Source organism: Schistocerca gregaria, chromosome 11 (assembly GCF_023897955.1).
Source record: "Schistocerca gregaria isolate iqSchGreg1 chromosome 11, iqSchGreg1.2, whole genome shotgun sequence".
NCBI classification, from domain to species: domain Eukaryota; kingdom Metazoa; phylum Arthropoda; class Insecta; order Orthoptera; family Acrididae; genus Schistocerca; species Schistocerca gregaria.
In genome coordinates, this window is record NC_064930.1 from 73,003,693 (window position 1) to 73,024,190 (window position 20,498).

The window sequence follows — 20,498 nt, forward strand, 5'->3', positions numbered from 1 at the left end:
CTCTGTGAAGCACACAGCCTCGTACAGGAAAAGATAGGTCAAATCTTCCTCCTAACATTTAGATATTTAATACAGTAGTTGCTTTTTGCAGGGTATAAGACCTTTTTATTTTTTTAGAATGAACAACTGATTCCTCTGCTGCAGCTCGCGTAAATCACAAATGTGAAATAGTTTTCTTAAGCCCTTTGTGACACGCTAGATTCTACTCTATGTCGTGTTTCCATATGAAACATTCGTAGGTGAAACTACGTTAGGGTTCAAGGGGACACAAAGCTTTATTCTCACAGCGCAGGCCTGCCTTACGGTGATCAACTACGCAGCCTGGTTCGGAAAGCCTGCTTGGCAGTGTTCGTACCGCTAATGCCGTTTCTGGCCACCGTGTTCTCACACTCTCTCGAATTTCTTACGACATGTTTTAACGTAAACTTTAATAAACGCTATATCACTGTAATTGTTTTCTCATGAGCTATCGGCGCGCAGAGTAGCCGAGCGGTCTGGGACGCCTTGCCACGGTTCGCTAGGCTTCCCCCGTCGGAGGTTCCAAACCTTCCTCGGGCATGGGTGTGTGTGTTGTCCTTAGCGTAAGGTAGTTAGATTAAGTAATGTGTAAGCTTAGGGACTGAAGACGTCAGCAGTTTGGTCCCATAGGAATTTACCACAAATTTACAAATTTTTCTCAAGAGCCATCGAATGCAGTTACAAAAAGTGTACGGCTCTATTTACAAAACGTAATTACTTCAATATCTCAGTTGATATCAACGACTTTTTTTTCTTTTTTTTGTCATCAGTCTACTGACTGGTTTGATTCGGCCCGCCACGAATTCCTTTCCTGTGCTAACCTCTTCATCTCAGAGTAGCACTTGCAACCTACGTCCTCAATTATTTGCTTCACATATTCCAATCTCTGTTTTGCTCTACAGTTTTTGCCCTCAACAGCTCCCTCTAGTACCATGGAAGTCATTCCCTCATGTCTTAGCAGATGTCCTATCATCCTGTCCCTTCTCCTTATCAGTGTTTTCCACATATTCCTTTCCTCTCCGATTCTGCGTAGAACCTCCTCATTCCTCACCTTCTCAGTCCACCTAATTTTCAACATTCGTCTATAGCACCACATCTCAAATGCTTCGATTCTCTTCTGTTCCGGTTTTCCCACAGTCCATGTTTCACTACCATACAATGCTGTACTCCAGACGTACATCCTCAGAAATTTCTTCCTCAAATTAAGGCCGGTATTTGATATCAGTAGACTTCTCTTGTCCAGAAATGCCTTTTTTGCCATAGCGAGTCTGCTTTTGATGTCCTCCTTACTCCGTCCGTCATTGGTTATTCTACTGCCTAGGTAGCAGAATTCCTTAACTTCATTGACTTCGTGACCATCAATCGTGATGTTAAGTTTCTCGCTGTTCTCATTTCTACTACTTCTCATTACCTTCGTCTTTCTCCGATTTACTCTCAAACCGTACTGTGTACTCATTAGACTGTTCATTCCGTTCAGCAGATCATTTAATTCTTCTTCACTTTCACTCAGGATGGCAATGTCATCAGCGAATCGTATCATTGATATCCTTTCACCTTGTATTTTAATTCCACTCCTGAACCTTTCTTTTATTTCCATCATTGCTTCCTCGATGTACAGATTGAAGAGTAGGGGCGAAAGGCTACAGCATTGTCTTACTCCCTTCTTAATACTAGTACTTCGTTCTTGATCGTCCACTTTTATTATGCCCTCTTGGTTGTTGTACATATTGTATATGACCCGTCTCTCCCTATAGCTTACCCCTACTTTTTTCAGAATCTTGAACAGCTTGCACCATTTTGTATTGTCGAACGCTTTTTCCAGGTCGACAAATCCTATGAACGTGTCTTGATTTTTTTTTTTTAGCCTTGCTTCCATTATTAGCCGTAACGTCAGAATTGCCTCTCTCGTGCCTTTACTTTTCCTATAGCCAAACTGATCGTCACCTAGCGCATTCTCAATTTTCTTTTCCATTCTTGTGTATATTATTCTTGTAAGCAGCTTCGATGCATGAGCTGTTAAGCTGATTGTGCGATAATTCTCGCACTTGTCAGCTCTTGCCGTCTTCGGAATTGTGTGAATGATGCTTTTCCGATAGTCAGATGGTATGTCGCCAGACTCATATATTCTACACACCAACGTGAATAGTCGTTTTGTTGCCACTTCCCCTAATGATTTTAGAAATTCTGATGGCATGTTATCTACCCCTTCTGCCTTATTTGACCGTAAGTCCTCCAAAGCTCTTTTAAATTCCGATTCTAATACTGGATCCCCTATCTCTTCTAAATCGACTCCTGTTTCTTCTTCTATCACATCAGACAAATCTTCACCCTCATAGAGGCTTTCAGTGTATTCTTTCCACCTATCTGCTCTCTCCTCTGCATTTAACAGTGGAAATCCCGTTGCACTCTTAATGTTACCACCGTTGCTTTTAATATCACCAAAGGTTGTGTTGACTTTCCTGTATGCTGAGTCTGTCCTTCCGACAATCATATCTTTTTCGATGTCTTCACATTTTTCCTGCAGCCATTTCGTCTTAGCTTCCCTGCACTTCCTATTTATTTAATTGTTCAGCGACTCGTATTTCTGTATTCCTGATTTTCCCGGAACATGTTTGTACTTCCTCCTTTCATCAATCAACTGAAGTATTTCTTTCGTTACCGATGGTTTCTTCGGAGTTACCTTCTTTGTACCTATGTTTCCCTTCCCAACTTCTGTGATGGCCCTTTTTAGAGACGACCATTCCTCTTTAACTGTGCTGCCTACTGCGCTATTCCTTATTGCTGTATCTATGGAGTTAGAGAACTTCAAACGTATCTCGTCATTCCTTAGAACTTCCGTATCCCACTTCTTTGCGTATTGATTCTTCCTGACTAATGTCTTGAACTTCAGCCTACTCTTCATCACTACGATAGAAAAATTAAAGACGCAAAAGCGTAAGGGCCCTTGACACTCTAACGTTTGCAGAAATCCGCGTTTTGAATCCATATGTGTAACCGATCACGAAGTAAATGGGATGTTACATCTTAGATGACTCAGCATATATCCGCCCCCGGTAGCTGAGTGGTCAGCGCAACAGAATGTCAATCCTAAGGACTTGGGTTCGATTCCCGGCTGGGTCGGAGATTTTCTCCGCTCAGGGACTGGGTGTTGTGTTGTCCTAATCGTCATCATTTCATCCCCATCGACATGCAAGTCGCCGAAGTGGCGTCAAATGGTTCAAATGGCTCTAAGTACTATGGGACTTAACAGCTAAGGTCATCAGTCCCCTAAACTTAGAACTACTTAAACCTAACTAACCTAAGGACATCACACACATCCATGCCCGAGGCAGGATTCGAACGGCGACCGTAGCAGCCGCGTGGTTCCCGACTGAAGCGCCTAGAACCGCTGAGCCACCGGAGCCGGCGATGACGCTGTCTTTTACCGTCTTGTAAAGTCATCAGATGACCAAAACGAATTGCAAAATGATTTAGATAAGATATGTGTATGGTGCGAAAAGTTGATCCTGAATAAAGAAAAGTGTATAGTTATTCACATGAGTACTAAAAGAAACCCGCTAAACTTCGTTTACGCGCAAAGTCAAGCAAATCTGAAGGCTGTAAATTCAACTAAATACTTAGGGATTACAATTATAAAGAACCTAAATAGGAACGATCACATAGATAATATAGTGGTTAGAGCAAACCAAAGACTGCGATTCACTGGCAGGGATTACAATTATAAAGAACCTAAATTGGAACGATCACATAGATAATATTGTGGTCAGAGCAAACCAAAGACTGCGATTCACTGGCAGAACACTTAGAAGGTGCAACAGGTCTACTAAAGAGACTGCTTACACCACGCTTGTCCGCCCTATTCTGGAGTACTGCTGTGCGGTGTGGGATCCGCATCAGGTGGGACTGACGGATGACAACGGAAAAGTACAAAGAAGGGCAGCTCTTTTAGTATTATCGCAAAATAGGAGAGATAGTCCCACAGATATGATACATGAATTGGAGTGGCAGTCATTAAAAGAAAGGCGTTTTTCGTTGCGACGGGGTCTTCTCATGAAATTTCAATCAGCAGTTTTGTCGTCCGATTGCGAAAACAGTCTGTTGGCACCCACCTACATAGGGATAAATGATCATTATGATAAAATAAATCAGGGCTCGCACAGAAAAATTTAAGCGCTCGGTTTTCCCGCGCTCCGTTGGAGAGAGACTACTTGAACCCTCTGCCAGGCAGTTTATTGCGAATAGCAGGGAAATAACGTAGATGTAGATTTAATATCCTTCCTCATTATACATAGTTTTTAACATTAGTCGTATAAACAACAGTGTTCTGACGTGATAACGAAGTGGAAACGTGAAGCACAAAATCGTACAGGCCGACCTCGTCTGTAGACTGGCAGAGACCGCCGACAGTTGAAGAGGGTCGTAATGTGTAATAGGGAGACATCTCTGCAAACCGTCACACAGGAGTTCCAAACTGCGTCAGGATTCACTGCAAGTACTATGACAGTTAGGCGGTAGGTGAGACAACTTGGATCTCATTTTCGAGCGGCTGCTCATAAGCCACACATCACGCCAGTAACATCCAAACGACGCCTCGCTTGGTGTAAGGAGTGTAAACATTGGACGATTGAACACTGGAAAAACGTTGTGTGGAGTGACGAATCACGGTACATGATGTGGCGATGAGATAGCAGGGTGTGGGTGTGGCGAACGCTCGGTGAACATCTGCCAGCGTGTGTAGTGCCAACAGTAAAATTCGGAGGCGCTGGTGTTATGGTGTGGTCGTGTTTTTCGTGGAGGGGGCTTGCACCCCTTGTTTTGCGTGGCACTATCACAGCACAGGCCAACATTGATGTTTTAAGCACCTTCTTGCTTCCCACTGTTGAAGAGCGTTTCGGGGATGGCGAATGCATTTTTCAACACGATCGAGCACGGCCTGTGGCGGAGTGGTACACGACAATAACATCCCTGAAATGGACTGGCCTGCTCAGAGTCCTGAACTGAATCCTATAGAACACCTTTGGGATGTTTTGGAATGCCGACTTTTTTCCAGGCCTCACCGACCGACACCGATACCTCTCCTCAGTGCAGTACTCCGTGAAGAACGGACTGCCATTCCCCAAGTAACCTTCCAGCACCCGATTGAACATAGGCCTGCGAGAGGAAGCTGTCATCACGGCTAAAGGTGGGCCAACACCACACTGAACTCCAGTATTGCCGATGGAGGGCGCCACGAACTTGTAAGTCATTTTCAGCCAGATGTGCAGATACTTTTGATCACATAGTGAACCTAGCAAACAAGCTTCAAAAGGCTATATCACGGACATGGGTTCCTACTCAAAATACTGTGTACTCACTGTCCTGTACTTGTCCTAAAAGTTTGTTATGAGAATTTCCGAACACCCTGTATAGTGACTGAATTGGCGTATGTGAGGAGTGTATTACCGTCTGCTCCAGTGTGCTTCCACTTAGCGGTATTGGCACAAACATTTAATTCATTAGTAAGGGGTAGCTATGCCCACCATAAACCGTGCACGATGTTTGTCACATCCGTATGTATTTGACCCATAAGGCAATTACTGTATGTCACGCCAGTTGCGCATGCGAAAAAGCTCGTTTTTTAATGAGCACAACTGGCAATGTGCCCATGGCGCAGTCGCCAAGTTTCGCGGAGTCTGGAGGAGTAGCAGCGTAGCGTAGTGGAGTAGATTTAAATGCAGTATACAGATCGAACGCCAACGGCCTTGCCGCAGTTGTAACACCGAAGCTAAGCACTGTCGGGCTGGCCTAGCACTTGGATGGGTGTTCATGCGGTCTGCCGAGCGCTGTTGCCAAGCGGAGTGCAGACAGCCCATTTTAGGGCAAACTGAGGAGATACTTGATTGAGAAGTAGTGGCTCCAGTCTCGGAAACTGACATACGGCCGGGAGAGCGCTGTGACGCCTGTGGACTCAGGATGACACGGCGGCCGGTCGGTAACGGTGGGCCTTCATGGCCTGTTCGGGACGAGTTTAGTTTTTCAGTTTTTACCGGTCGAACAGCAATAAAACCAACAAAGTGCAGATTCGGATTCCTCACTGGAAATGGAAGAGAAAATGCTCTGTGAGCTTGTGTCTGTAAATGAATCATGGCGACGGTAGATGGCATTGACAAATGAATGTTCCTCTGACCACGTGCCGTGTGTTCCTTGTATATTGTGAGCTGTGTAATACACGCATCGTATTGTAAGCAGCAGAATGGTCTTGTATTCATGTCGAGATGGTATTTGTGTACAGCCAAGCAGATGGAAACGGTCTAGAGGCGGCATGGACATACCAAAGCAAGTACCCTCACAGACACTAACTACATACCACAATATGTCAAGCTCCATTTGGGCGCATGTCATCGTAGGCCCCTTCAGTAAGAGGAACGTGCAGGGACGTGGCATACTATGCGTGCAACAGATTTGGAGGACCGGGTTCCACAGGATATTGAGGCAAACCCTAGTACAGACTCTAGGCAAGTGGCCTGCCAGCATGCTGCAAGCCAAAGTACAATTACATGTCTCCTGGATAACAAAAGCTACTGTCTCTATCACCTGTAACCAGCACAAGGATCATTGACAGCGGATTTATCTCTATGGGAAGGATTTTGTCGACGGTTTTTGCACCATATCTTCACAATTATAGGATTTCTGCCATCAGTCCTCTTTGCCGACGAAGGAGCCTTTACCAGAATTGGTGTCATCACTCTGTATAATCGCCATCTATGGGCTTCAGAGTCCTTGAATGATGGTTGAGGTGTCTCATCAGCATCAATATGCGGGCAGGGATTCTTGGCGACCACATACTAGGACCAATTGTTATTACACAACATAGGAATGTAGCTGGATTTTCTACCGAATACTCTGTCTCGGGTGCTTGAGAATGCTCGTTGGGTAATACGGCAGGTTAAGTGGCTTTTCCATGATGGAGCACCACCCCACTTCCGCATTACATTTCGCCGACGCCTCAACAACATCTTCTCCACATGTTGGGTAGGAAGGAGGGGCCCTGTACCATGGCCTGCTAGATCACTGGACTTAAACCCCCGTGGATTTTTACATCTGGGGCATCTGAAACGCGTCGTGTATGCTGAACCAGTTCCTGATGTGCAGACCCTTCACCAGAATGTTCACGGCGCATGTGAGTCCATTCAGAGAGAGACTGGAAAGAGCGGAAGAGTGTAGCCATCCATGATTCGACATGTGGATGTGTGCATTTCAAACCCTGGACGCCACTTTGAACATCTGTCGTGACATGCGTGTAATGCAGCTCTGTACCGTGTTCCAGGACGGTTTGTTGTCATTGCATTCATAGTGTCCATTTCCAGACACGTGTTCACACGGCCTTTTTGCCTCCGCTTTGAGTCAGGAACCCCTCCGTGCAGTTTTTCGGCTTTATTAATGTTTACCCTGTATTTCAGATTATTGTATCTATGTTACGTTTAACAGCATTCAAAGAAAGACAACCAAAAACTATGCAAGGTGTCAAAAGTTAGGGTGTTCACGAGCTCTTCTGCTCATACACAACAGCCGCCATCGTCCACAACTGAATGTCAGTGCAAAATTGTATCACTGTATGACATATTATCAGGAGATCTGACATGATAAACACCGAGATGTGAGAAAAACTAGGTGGTTTTTACATGGAATTTTGATTCTTTGAGGAATTGGTGAAGGTGGGAGCGTTACTGGCATAAGAATTAAATGAAGACACTGTGAAAGGTGACGGTTTCTAGTCCTATTCTATATCGTCCATACCGTTCGGTTCGGTAGGTTGGACGTGTTAGTGACGTAATTTTCGGTTCAGTAACCGAATTTGCTATTCTGTACACTGCTGAGGACTGTTATGGTTGGAGCCGCCTGACGATTTATCATCTGTTTACCGAGAGGTGGTGACGTATCGGTAAGGCAGTTCGTTCGGCTTGGTGTGCTTTCATTGTGAAGATAATTTGTCATTTCAGAAATATTAAGTGACTTCAGTTTTGGATATAGAGATTATGTTTTACTGAAGAATCACAGGGATGCTTCCAAGTGGAAAGGGAGTTCATAAATGCTATTATGCATTCATTTCAGCCGAGAATCACAGAAGTGGACGCAAAAGTAACAAAAGCGGGCAAGAAGCTAAAGGAAAACCCTATGTCATGGTATTTGCCAACGTAATCTATGGGACGAGACCAACTTTTCAGTTTTGGATATAGAGATTATGTTTTACTGAAGAATCACAGGGATGCTTCCAAGTGGAAAGGGAGTTCATAAATGCTATTATGCATTCATTTCAGCCGAGAATCACAGAAGTGGACGCAAAAGTAACAAAAGCGGGCAAGAAGCTAAAGGAAACGCTATGTCATGGTATTTGCCAACGTAATCTACGGGACGAGACCAACCCTTTTGAAATGCCCAAGAGCAACTTTGTAGGAAGGTACTGACTGAACAGGAAGGCAGTCCATAACTTGCTTGAGGAAATGTGGCTGTACATGAGAGCCCATCAAAGAGCTACAGCCATCCTTTTGCGCCTGAATGTATATTTGTCAGTTGAATAATTGTCAATTATCGCTCATAAAATTTTTAACACAGGCAGCTATTTTGAGGCAAGCCAAATATACTTTTCGAAATTGGTCAATGACAGTCTTACTGCATATTGGTTTTGTTTCAAATATAGCACCCATAAACAACAGACACGTAATGGTAATATGGTTCAAATGGTTCAAATGGCTCTAAGCACTATGGGACTTAAATTCTGAGGTCATCAGTCTCCTACAACTTACAAGGGAACCTCCCCATCGCACGCCCAACAGATTTAGTTATAAGTTGGCGTAGTGGATAGGCCTTGAAAAACGGAACACAGATCAATCGAGAAAACAGGAAGAAGTTGTGTGGAACTATGAAAAAAATAGCAAAATATACAAACTGAGTAGTCCATGCGAAAGATAGGCAACATCAAGGAGTATGTGAGCTAAGGAGCGCCGTGGTCCCGTGGTTAGCGTAAGCAGCTGCGGAACCACAGGTCTTTGGTTCAAGTCCTCCCTCGAATGAAAGGTTTACTTTTTTTATCGTCGCAAAGTTAGGATCTGTCCGTTCGTTCATTGACATCTGTATACACTGTAATACGTTTAATGTCTGTGTTTTGCGACCGCGCTGCAAAACCGTGCGATTAGTAGACGAAAGGACGTGCCTCTCCATTGGGAACCGAAAATATTTGATCGCAAGGTCATAGGTCAACCGATTCTTCCACAGGAAAACACGTCTGATATATTCTATACGACACTGGTGACGGCATGTGTGTCACATCACAGGAATATGTTGTTGACCCACCTAACTTGTACACTTGGCGAATGGGTAAAAATCTTCTGCCTTGCCCGATTTAGGTTTTCTTGTGGATGTGATAATCACTCCCAAAAAAGTGATGTAAACAGATAATATAAAATAAAAAATTAAACTTTTCACTCGAAGGAAGACGTGAACTAAGGACCTCTCGTTCGGCAGCCGCTCACGCTAACCACGGGACCACGGCGCGCCTTAGCTTGATCTTGCCTATCTTGCACATGGACTACTCAGTCTGTATATTTTGCTTATTTTTTCATAGTTCCACCCAACTTCTTCCTATTTGGTCGATTGATGTGTGTTCAGTTTTTGAAGGCCTATCCACTGTGCCAACTTATAACTAAATCTGAGGGGGGTGCGATGGGGGAGGTTCCCCAGACTGTAGTGCCTAGAACCGCTCGGCCACCCCGGCCGGCATATAATGGTAATATGCAAAGCCATTTCAGTGTCACTGTGATTCTATCATACTAACTTCTCCTTCTGTTCCAACATTTCCACTGATGTTTTATACTGGTCAGCCAGAACATTATGACCACCTACCTAATAGTCGGAGTGTCCACCTTTGGCATGGATAACAGCAACGACACTTTGTGGGATGGAAGCAATGTGGCCTCGGTAGGTGACTGGAGGGGGTCGGCAGCACGTCTGCACACGCAAGTTATCAAATTCTCGAGGGCGGGCAATGAACTCTGACACCGCACCGCGTTCGATCACATCCTACATGTGTCCGATCGGGTTCAGATCTGGTAACTGGAGGGGGCGGGGGGGGGGCAAGCACATCACTTGGAAGTCGTTACTGTGTTCCTCGAACCAGTCAATCACTCTCCCGGCCTTGTGACATGGCGCATTATCTTGCTGAAAAATGCCACTGCCAACAGGAAACATGTTCGTCATGGAAGGGTGTACGTGGTTTGCAACATCTACATCTAAATCTACATTTATACTCTACACGCCACCCAACGGTGTGTGGCGGAGGGCACTTTACGTGCCGCTGTCATTACCTCCCTTTCCTGTTCCAGTCGCGTACGGTTCGCGGGAAGAACAACTGCCGGGAAGCCTCCGTGCGCATTCGGAAAACACTACTAACAATGAGTCTGTGCAGCTCACAACTCGTGCGAGTGCCAATGTTAATACCACGAAATTGCCAACTACGAGTGAAATGGGCATGTGGCCATCAGTGCTGGACATTGGCGCAGCAGCAGTGTGGTGCACAGTCTGATGAATCCCGATACCTTCTTCACCACGCCGACAGATATGTTGTCTTCAAAGGAAAAAGGTCCTTGACGCCTTTGCTACAGGACAGAGACAAACTGGTGGCACCTCCATTATGCTCTGGGGAAAATTGACATGGGCATCCTTGGTTGTCATGGTGCCTTGCACGAGCTCCTCTGGACCCACAGATGCGCATGTCAATGCTCCTCAGAGTATAGTGGAGCTGCCACCAGTTTGTCTCTGTCCTGTAGTAAAGGTGTCAAGGACCTGTTCCCCTGGAAGACAACATGTTTGTCAGCATGGTGAAAAAGGTATCGGGACTCATCGGACTGTGCACCATTCTGCTGCTGCGCCAATGTCCAGCACTGATGGCCACTTGCCCATTTCACTCGTAGTTGGCAATGTCGTGCTGTTAACATTGGCACACGCACAGGTTATCAGTTGCACAGGTCCATTGTTAGTAGTGTTCTGTGCACTGTGTGTTTAGATACACTCGTATCCTGCCTATGGTCAAAGTCTGATGTTAGTTCTACCTCAGTTCACCGCCTGTCCTATTTCACTGGTCTGTCCAGCCTATGACGTCTGGTATCTGTAATGAGATGTGGCCTCCCAACTCCATGACATCTGGACATAGTTCCACCTTGGTTTCACCACCTGTTGAAGACAGTCACCACAGCAATCCTCCAACACCCAACAAATCGTGCTCTTGCCGAGCCTCTGGGCCATCACAATCTGCCTTCAGTCAAACTCAGATAGATTGTGCACCTTCCCCATTCTATGAGGGTCACTGCAAGAGAAATGCATACTTTTTTTTTAATCCATCTTTTATTCTACATGTTTGAAAGTTTTTCAGTGTAGATACATCCTTTAGGAACAATATTTTCATTTCTGCACATAATTTTCATCCCTCTCAACTGCCTTGCGCCGTCTTGGAACCAGCGCCTGTATACCCGCACGGTAAAATTCTGGACCGGCCTGTTGGAGTCACTGTTTGGCAGCGTGCACGAGGGAGTCATCATCTTCAACCGTTGCTCCACTAAGAGAGTCTTTCAGTTTCCCAAAGAGGTGACAGTCACATGGAGCCAGGTCAGGACTGTAAGGCGGGTGTTTCAGTGTTGTCCATCCGAGTTTTGTGGTCGCTTCCACGGTTATTTGGCTGACATGTGGCCGTGCATTGTCGTGCAACAGTAAAACATCCTGCTTTTGTCGATGTGGTCGAACACGACTCAGTCGAGCTGGAAGTTTCTTCAGTGTCATCACATATACATCATAATTTGTGGTCGCTCCATTTGGCATGATGTTCACAAGCGAGAGTCCTTCCGAATCGAAAAACACCGTAGCCACAACTTTTACATCAGAAGGTGTGTTTTTTAATTTTTTTTCTTGGGTGAATTTGCATTATGCCACTCCATTGATTGCCCCTTCGTCTCTGGCGAAAAATGATTCAGCCATGTTTCATCACCTGTCACAATTCTTTCAAGAAATTCATCTCCACCATACTCGTACTGTTCCAAAAGTTCGCTGCATACCGTTTTTCTTGTTTGTATGAGAGCCACTGTCAACGTCCTGGAAAACCACCTGGCACAAACCTTTTTTAACGCCAACACTTTCAGTATTCTGCAAACACTTCCTTCCCCTATCCCAACGTAGAGTGACAATTCGTTCACTGAGATGCGTCTATCAGCAGCCACCAGTTCGTTACCTCCCTGCACGTAGCCTGGAGTGTGTGCAGTACGAGGCCTGCCGCTGCGAGGGCAATCCTCAGTATTGCCGTGCCCGCTTTCGTCACGTAACCTGCTTGTCCTCTAACTAACTGTACTGCGATCGTCAGCAGCATCTCCGTACACCTTTTTCAACCTCTCGTGGATGTTTCCCACTGTCTCGTTTTCACAGCACAGGAATTCTATGACAGCACGTTGCTTCTGACGAACGTCAAGTGTAGCTGCCATCTTGAGGACATGCTGTGACGGCGCCACTCACGGGAACAGGTTGAACTAAGTTTGAAGACAAGTGGAAAGGATGTATCTACACACTTTAAAACTTTCACATGCAGAATGAAAACCGTATTTTTACAAAAAATAGTGTGCAGTTCTTTTGGAGTGACCCTCGTACATACGTATAGCGCACGCACTGATACTACATGCGCCGGCCGCGGTGGTCTCGCAGTTCTAGGCGCGCAGTCCGGAACCGTGCGACTGCTATGGTCGCAGGTTCGAATCCTGCCTCGGGCATGGGTGTGTGTGATATCTTTAGCTTAGTCAGGTTTAAGTAGTTCTAAGTTCTAGGGGACTGATGACTACAGCAGTCGAGTCCCATAGTGCTCAGAGCCATTTTGAACCTTTTACCTCTGCAAACTCTTCAAAATTTCGTGCAATGATTTACTACATCTAATGCTGCACAATAACTGCGTTGAACTTCGAAACAAAATTAAGTCATTTATGGGGGGAACCTATCAGTCAAGATGATGTGTAACAATCAAATTTTTGGGTCAAGTAGTTTTTGTGAAATCGAATGACAAAGTGTGTCAAAGCAGTCCGAACACCATGTGTGTGCACAGGCGAGCAGTGCAAAGATGACAAAATCGCGCACATCGGACAATGTGGGGAGCATGTGTCTGTAGCAGCGAAAGGGTCAATGCGGCCGTGGTGGCTTTACTTCATGAACTGCGCGCTCCCCTCTAAACGTAAGTTTGGCAACTATACTATTCTATGGCGCTGCTTCTCTTGGCGCGTGCAACTGGCAACGCAGCAATCTCCCGCGTCTGGGCGGGCATGCGCGAACCGCCAAGATAAAACAATTGAACTGTAATCAGGGCATGACCCTCCAGGAGGGGAGAATAATCGGAAACCTCCCCTCTTTTCGTTCGTAAGTGATTCGGCAAAAATGGTGTTGCTCATTACCTGTTCTTGGAGCTATAACAACTGAGTAAGCACTAAATTCTTGAAATAAAAATGAGAAAAGCAGAGATGTATGACAAATAGCCATGTGTAATTGTGAAGGTAGAGTAACAGGAGTAGCATGCAGGGAGTAAGTGCAGAGACTGAATGCTGGTCACAATGAAAGGGCGTTCTCCCTAGAATCGCCCAAAACTTGGTGGTTGGTCATCAGTACATTGTTTCGTCCTTCAAAACGTTGGTCATCTCACTGACAGATCGAGATGTCACCAGTGTCTTACGCTAAACCAGGATGAAACTAAGTGTGCAATACTGCCTGTAGGAAGGAGCGATGTCTCATTGCTGTTGGATGGTAAAGATGAGATAGCTTAGATACTGTTGGAGTGACTCAGTCCAGGTTATCCTGGGCTGGCTGCTCCTCAACACAAGAAGGAAGTACAGAATAAAGTTGGTGATATGGTGGTAGGTTAAGAAATACAGAGGAAGGACTCATAAATTTTGCTGCAGCAGCACACATTTACAAGTGCCACCAGGTTTTTACCGGGAGAACGGGTACGAACACATTATTCCCCATCAGTAGTGTAAGGAAACCATGTTGTCAAATGTCCACTCTGTTCACAGTAGGAACAAACGAACGTTCCTTTGCACATCAGCCGTCAAAAGCCGTGTCACCAAAATCGATCGCTCCTTAGATAACGTGCGTCATTGTCACTCAGTGATGTTACAGTGACTTGATACGTGCCGGCCGCGGTGGTCTCGCGGTTCCAGGCGCTACAGTCCGGAACCGCGCAACTGCTACGGTCGCAGGTTCGAATCCTGCCTCGGGCATGGATGTGTGTGACGTCCTTAGGTTAGTTAGGTTTAAGTAGTTCTAAGGTCTAGGGGACTGATGACCACAGCAGTTAAGGCCCACAGTGCTCAGAGCCACTTCATACGTCCCGTATGGTGCCTCTAGGGCAGCAGTGTGATAAATGGAATCACTCATAACAGGCTTTCCTTGTCACAGTTAGCTGCTGCCAGTTGATAATTTCATCATAAATTAGATTACATACATAGCTGTCTCTAATGGCTTTGCTGCTTTTCACAGGTAAAGTGTCAATATTCACTAGTCCTTCAGTTTGCTTGGTAGACATAATAGGAAATTGCATTTTTTGTTGTAATTTTACATTATAGTATTCCCTGAGAGTTTATCTTGCTGCCTTTGTTGGCTGTAGTTTTTTTATATTTACCAAGTTTACTTGGTTCAAAATAGCTCTGACCACTATGGGACTTAACATATATGGTCATCAGTCCCCTATAACTTAAAAACTACTCAAACCTAACTAACCTAAGGACATCACACAACACCCAGCCATCACGAGGCAGAGAAAATCCCCGACCCGGCCGGGAATCGAATCCAAGTTTACTGATATGCTTAATGAAAGATGTTTAACCACCAGGTGAGGCACACAGCATTATGCGTGCTGTGCTGGTGTCGTTGGTGGGAGCAGTGTGGTAGTCAACGTGTTAAGCGGACACTTAGGAACCTTGAGTGTGAAGTACACTCCTGGAAATGGAAAAAGAACACATTGACACCGGCGTGTCAGACCCACCATACTTGCTCCGGACACTGCGAGAGGGCTGTACAAGCAATGATCACACGCACGGCACAGCAGACACACCAGGAACCGCGGTGTTGGCCGTCGAATGGCGCTAGCTGCGCAGCATTTGTGCACCGCCGCCGTCAGTGTCAGCCAGTTTGCCGTGGCATACGGAGCTCCGTCGCAGTCTTTAACACTGGTAGCATGCCGCAACAGCGTGGACGTGAACCGTATGTGCAGTTGACGGACTTTGAGCGAGGGCGTATAGTGGGCATGCGGGAGGCCGGGTGGACGTACCGCCGAATTGCTCAACACGTGGGGCGTGAGGTCTCCACAGTACATCGATGTTGTCGCCAGTGGTCGGCGGAAGGTGCACGTGCCCGTCGACCTGGGACCGGACCGCAGCGACGCACGGATGCACGCCAAGACTGTAGGATCCTACGCAGTGCCGTACGGGACCGCACCGCCACTTCCCAGCAAATTAGGGACACTGTTGATCCTGGGGTATCGGCGAGGACCAATCGCAACCGTCTCCATGAAGCTGGGCTACGGTCCCGCACACCGTTAGGCCGTCTTCCGCTCACGCCCCAACATCGTGCAGTGGTGTCGCGACAGGCGTGAATGGAGGGACGAATGGAGACGTGTCGTCTTCAGCGATCAGAGTCACTTCTGCCTTGGTGGCAATGATGGTCGTATGCGTGTTTGGCGCCGTGCAGCTGATCGCCACGATCAGGACTGCATACGACCGAGGCACACAGGGCCAACACCCGGCATCATGGTGTGGGGAGCGGTCTCCTACACTGGCCGTACACCTCTGGTGATCCTCGAGGGGATACTGAATAGTGTACAGTACATCCAAACCATCATCGAACCCATCGTTCTACCATTCCTAGACCGGCAAGGGAACTTGCTGTTCCAACAGGACAATGCACGTCCGCATGTATCCCGTGCCACCCGACGTGCTCTAGAAGGTGTAAGTCAACTACCCTGGCCAGCAAGATCTCCCGATCTGTCCCCCATTGAGCATGTTTGGGACTGGATGAAGCGTCGTCTCACGCGGTCTGCACGTCCAGCACGAACGCTGGTCCAACTGAGGCGTCAGGTGGAAATGGCATGGCAAGCCGTTCCACAGGACTACATCCAGCATCTCTACGATCGTCTCCATGGGAAAATAGCAGCCTGCATTGCTGCGAAAGGTGGATATACACTGTACTAGTGCCGACATTGTGCATGCTCTGTTGCCTGTGTCTATGTGCCTGTGGTTCTGTCAGTGTGATCATGTGATGTATCTGACCCCAGGAATGTGTCAATAAAGTTTCCCCTTCCTGGGACAATGAATTCACGGTGTTCTTATTTCAATTTCCAGGAGTGTATATGCATCTACAATAGACTTGGCTAAAAATATACAGCTAGAATGCTAATTACTGTCTGAGTGATTGTGTTTTACACAGTAGTGTACGGCGTCGGCAGGTGGAGCGCCGGCTGAGGCAGCTGCAGGCTCCGCCGCCGCCCAAGGAGACGCGCGCGCTGGCGCGGCCGCCGCCGGGCGTGGGGCTGCTGGGCGGCAGCGTGGGCGGCGGCGCCGGCGTGTACGTGGGCGGCGGCGCGGGGCGGCGGCGCGGGGGGCGGCGCGCGCGCCGGCAGCGGCGCCAGAGGGGGCAGCTGACCGCGCTGGCCCGCCTGCGCAACAGGGTGCGGCTGGCCGACGCGTGGAGCGGCGCCCCTCCGGAGGCCGACGGCTGCTGGGGCTGGGCCGGCGGGGGCGGCGGGGGCGGCGGCGTGGGCGGCGGCGCGGCGGGGCCCGGCGTCGTCAGGGCGCCGCCCCCCGACGACAGGACCAAGGTCAGCCGCCGGCCCGCCTCAGCCGTTTCACACTCTCTCAACCAGTACACACTGTCACGCAGAAAAAGGAAGAAACTGTCCGAATCAGGCTCGATACATGTCGTGTACATTTACAGGCAAACAAATAACTGAAACTTCAGATATATCAGATGATCTATTCCAGACAAAATGGCCGGCCGCGGTGGTCTCGCGGTTCTAGGCGCGCAGTCCGGAACCATGCGACTGCTACGGTCGCAGGTTCGGATCCTGCCCCGGGCATGGATGTCTGTGATGTCCATAGGTTAGTTAGGTTTAAGTAGTTCTAAGTTCTAGGGGACTGATGACCACAGCAGTCCCATAGAGCTCAGAGCCATTTGAATCATTTTTGAACCAGACAAAAAGCTTCACAAACTCAGCGAGTCAATAAATTTTTGGCCCACCTATGGTCTTTATGCAGACAGTTACTCAGCTTGGCATTGATTGATAGACTTGTTCGATATTCTGTCCAATTGGCGCGTTAGATCGTCAAAATACCGATGCTTGGATGGCCGTGCCTATTATGCTTCGAACCGTCTCAATTGGAGAGAGATACGCTGATCTTGATGGCCAAGGTTGGGTTGTGTTATTTGGGGAAAGAGACCAAACTGCGAGGTCATCGGTCTCATCGGATTAGGGAAGGATGGGGAAGATATTCGGCCGTGCCCTTTCGAAGGAACCATCCCGGCACTTGCCTGAAGCCGGCCGGGTTGGCCGAGCGGTTCTAGGCGCTTCAGTATGGAACCGCGGTGGTGCTACGGTCGCAGGTTCGAATCCTGCCTCGGGCATGGATGTGTGAGATGTCCTTAGGTTAGTTAGGTTCAAGTATTTCTAAGTTCTAGGGGACTGGTGACCTTAGAAGTTAACTGTGGTGTGCGTACTTTAACACCTTCAGTATACACACTATCAGATTATTTGACTTGTCGCTCTAACGAAGTAGGCGAGTGTCAGCAATATGTCTCGTGGTCTTATCGTGGCGTGTCTATTTTCTGCCGTTAGGTCAGATGATAGAAATGCCACTTGCACGCTTAGAGTAGCAGATTGACGGTGACCAACTTTAAACAGAACTTCATTAATTTTCACACACATTTATTAAAATAATAACAACCATAAAAATTACTTAACTTGGTTTTGGATGCTATTTACAATTGACAATATGAAGTTCCTTCGGTATTGGTACGTTAATCTTATTCTCACATCTCTCTGATACTTGACAAAAGTGTCTACACATTTATCTTCATGGCTATGTACAGGAATATGGTAATCTTATTAGGCGCAAACTGTAACTTGACTATAGACTGGTACAGACAAATGTAGAACTCGTACAGACTCGTGCATACTAATGCACACTGGTACAGACAAATGCAGACTAATGCAGACTGACCAATCGGAGATCTGTACACTTGTTATAATACGTCGTGCGTTCATGTATCACTGCGCGAGTGTGATCCGTGAGGAGAAAAGGTTCTATGTTAGCACCAATCTCATTGGCTGCGTTACATATTAATACGCGGATCGGCAAAAGCAGAATTTGGTCCGTCTCTATTGCAGCGCCATCTCGTAGTGCGGAGACAGACGAGCGCTGCGCCTGCGCTGTTGTGCTTAGTGGGGCGCGCTCTAGTGGAGAAGTTGTGTACGCGCTGACCACGCGGAACTATGTACACAACATTATCTCCCATAGTGCTCAGAGCGACTTGAATCATTTGCCTGAAGCGAGTTAGGGAAATCATGGAAAACCTAAATCAGGATGGCCGGATGCGGGACTAAACCGTCGCCCTCTAGAATGCGAATCCAGTGCGTTAACCACTGCGCCACATCGCTCAGTCTGGTTCTCAGGCTGAGTAGCAGGAAAGTCAATTTGGTATACCACTGTTGTCCAGGGCGTCTCCAGAAACGTTTTCACTGCTCATCGGGCCACACTTCGAGCCGTGATTCATCACTCGAGGCATTTCTACGCCAGGCAACGGCATTTCAGGCCAAACCGTGTCTGCAGATTCTCCAGACTGTGGTCTGTCGTCTGCAACAGAGACCAAAAAAGAGGAGTGATGGTCAGGGATGCCACTTGGTTTGGTAGCAGGACCTCTTTGGTTGTCATCTGCGGCGCCCTTCTTACAGCACAGTGGTTTTTTTGGTGGTATTTCACATACCCTTTTGTTATCCTTCATGGCGAGCCGTCCTGGGCTTACATTTTAGCTAGATAGTGCGTACCCACACACAGTAATAGTTTCTGCTGTCTTGGTGTTTTCCAAACCCTGCCTTGGCCTGAAAGGTTGACGCCTCTCCCTCACACTGAGAAACTTTGCAACATTATTGGCAGGGCCCTCCAAGCAGCTCTTTTGAAGATCTAACGCAAGTTGGGCAAAATCTGGCACTATAGCCCTGAGGAAGGCATACAACAATGCTATCAATCAAATGCCATTCCGAATAACTGCTAGGATTAGGGCCAGAGGTGGGCCAATACACTATTGACTTGCTCAGTACGTGAAGCTCTTTCTCTTGAATAAAATAATTATCCAACTTTCTTGGAATTCTACTTTCTTTGTCTGAACACCTACATATCACATCTACCGATTTGTCTCGTTCGCATAATTCGCTCATTGTCTACCTTGTTTTTGTCTTAGATTGTATTTCATTTATATTTAGCGGTTCACTATCGTTAAACTTTCGCTAGTTAAGAGTGCCCTCATGGTAAATGCGTGATCGTAGGACAACTACACTACTGGCCATTAAAATTGCTACACCAAGGATGAATGCAGATGATAAACGGGTATTCATTGGACAAATATATTATACTACAACTGACATGTCATTACATTTTCACGCACTTTGTGTGCATAGATCCTGAGAAATCAGTACCCTGAACAACCACCTCTGGCCATAATAACGGCCTTGATACGCTAGGGCATTCAGTCAAACAGCTTGAATGGCGTTTACAGGTACAGACAGCTGCCCATGCAGCTTCAACACGATACCACAGTTCATCAAGAGTAGTGACTGGCGTATTGTGACGAGCCAGTTGCTCGGCCACCATTGACCCGACGTTTTCAATTGGTGAGAGACCTGGAGAATGTGCTGGCCAAGGCAGGAGTCGAACATTTTCTGTGTCCAGAAAGGCCCGTACAGGACCTGCAACATGCGGTCGTGCATTATCCTGCTGAAATGTAGGGTTTCGCAGGGATCGAATGAAGGGTAGAGCCACGGGTAGTAACACGTCTGAAATGTAACGTCCACTGTTCAAAGTGCCGTCAGTGCGAACAAGAGGTGACCGAGACGTATAAACGATGGCACCCCATACCATCACGCCGGGCGATACCCCAGTATGGCTATGACGAATACACGCTTCCAATGTGCGTTCACCGCGATGTCGCCAAACACAGATGCGACCATCGTGTTGCTGTAAACAAAACCTGGAATCATCCGAAAAAAATGCCATGCTGCTGCAAACGTCGTCCAACTGTTCGTGCAGATGGTTGTTGTCTTGCAAAAGTCCCCATCTGTTGACTCAGGGATCGAGACGTGGCTGCACGATCCGTTACAGCCGTGCGGATAAGATGCCTGTCATCTCGACTGCTAGTGATACGAGGCCGTTGGGATCCAG

General features: G+C 47.2%; 1 protein-coding gene across 1 annotated transcript in view; it reads left to right on the forward strand.

Moving 5' to 3' along the window:
* Positions 1-20,498, forward strand: part of LOC126295027 (U4/U6 small nuclear ribonucleoprotein Prp31-like) — a 153,366-nt gene that overhangs the window by 125,403 nt on the left and 7,465 nt on the right. The window contains exon 5 of the mRNA XM_049987278.1: positions 16,514-16,885. Coding sequence (XP_049843235.1) covers positions 16,514-16,885 — 372 coding nt within the window. The remainder of the gene's footprint in view (positions 1-16,513; positions 16,886-20,498) is intronic.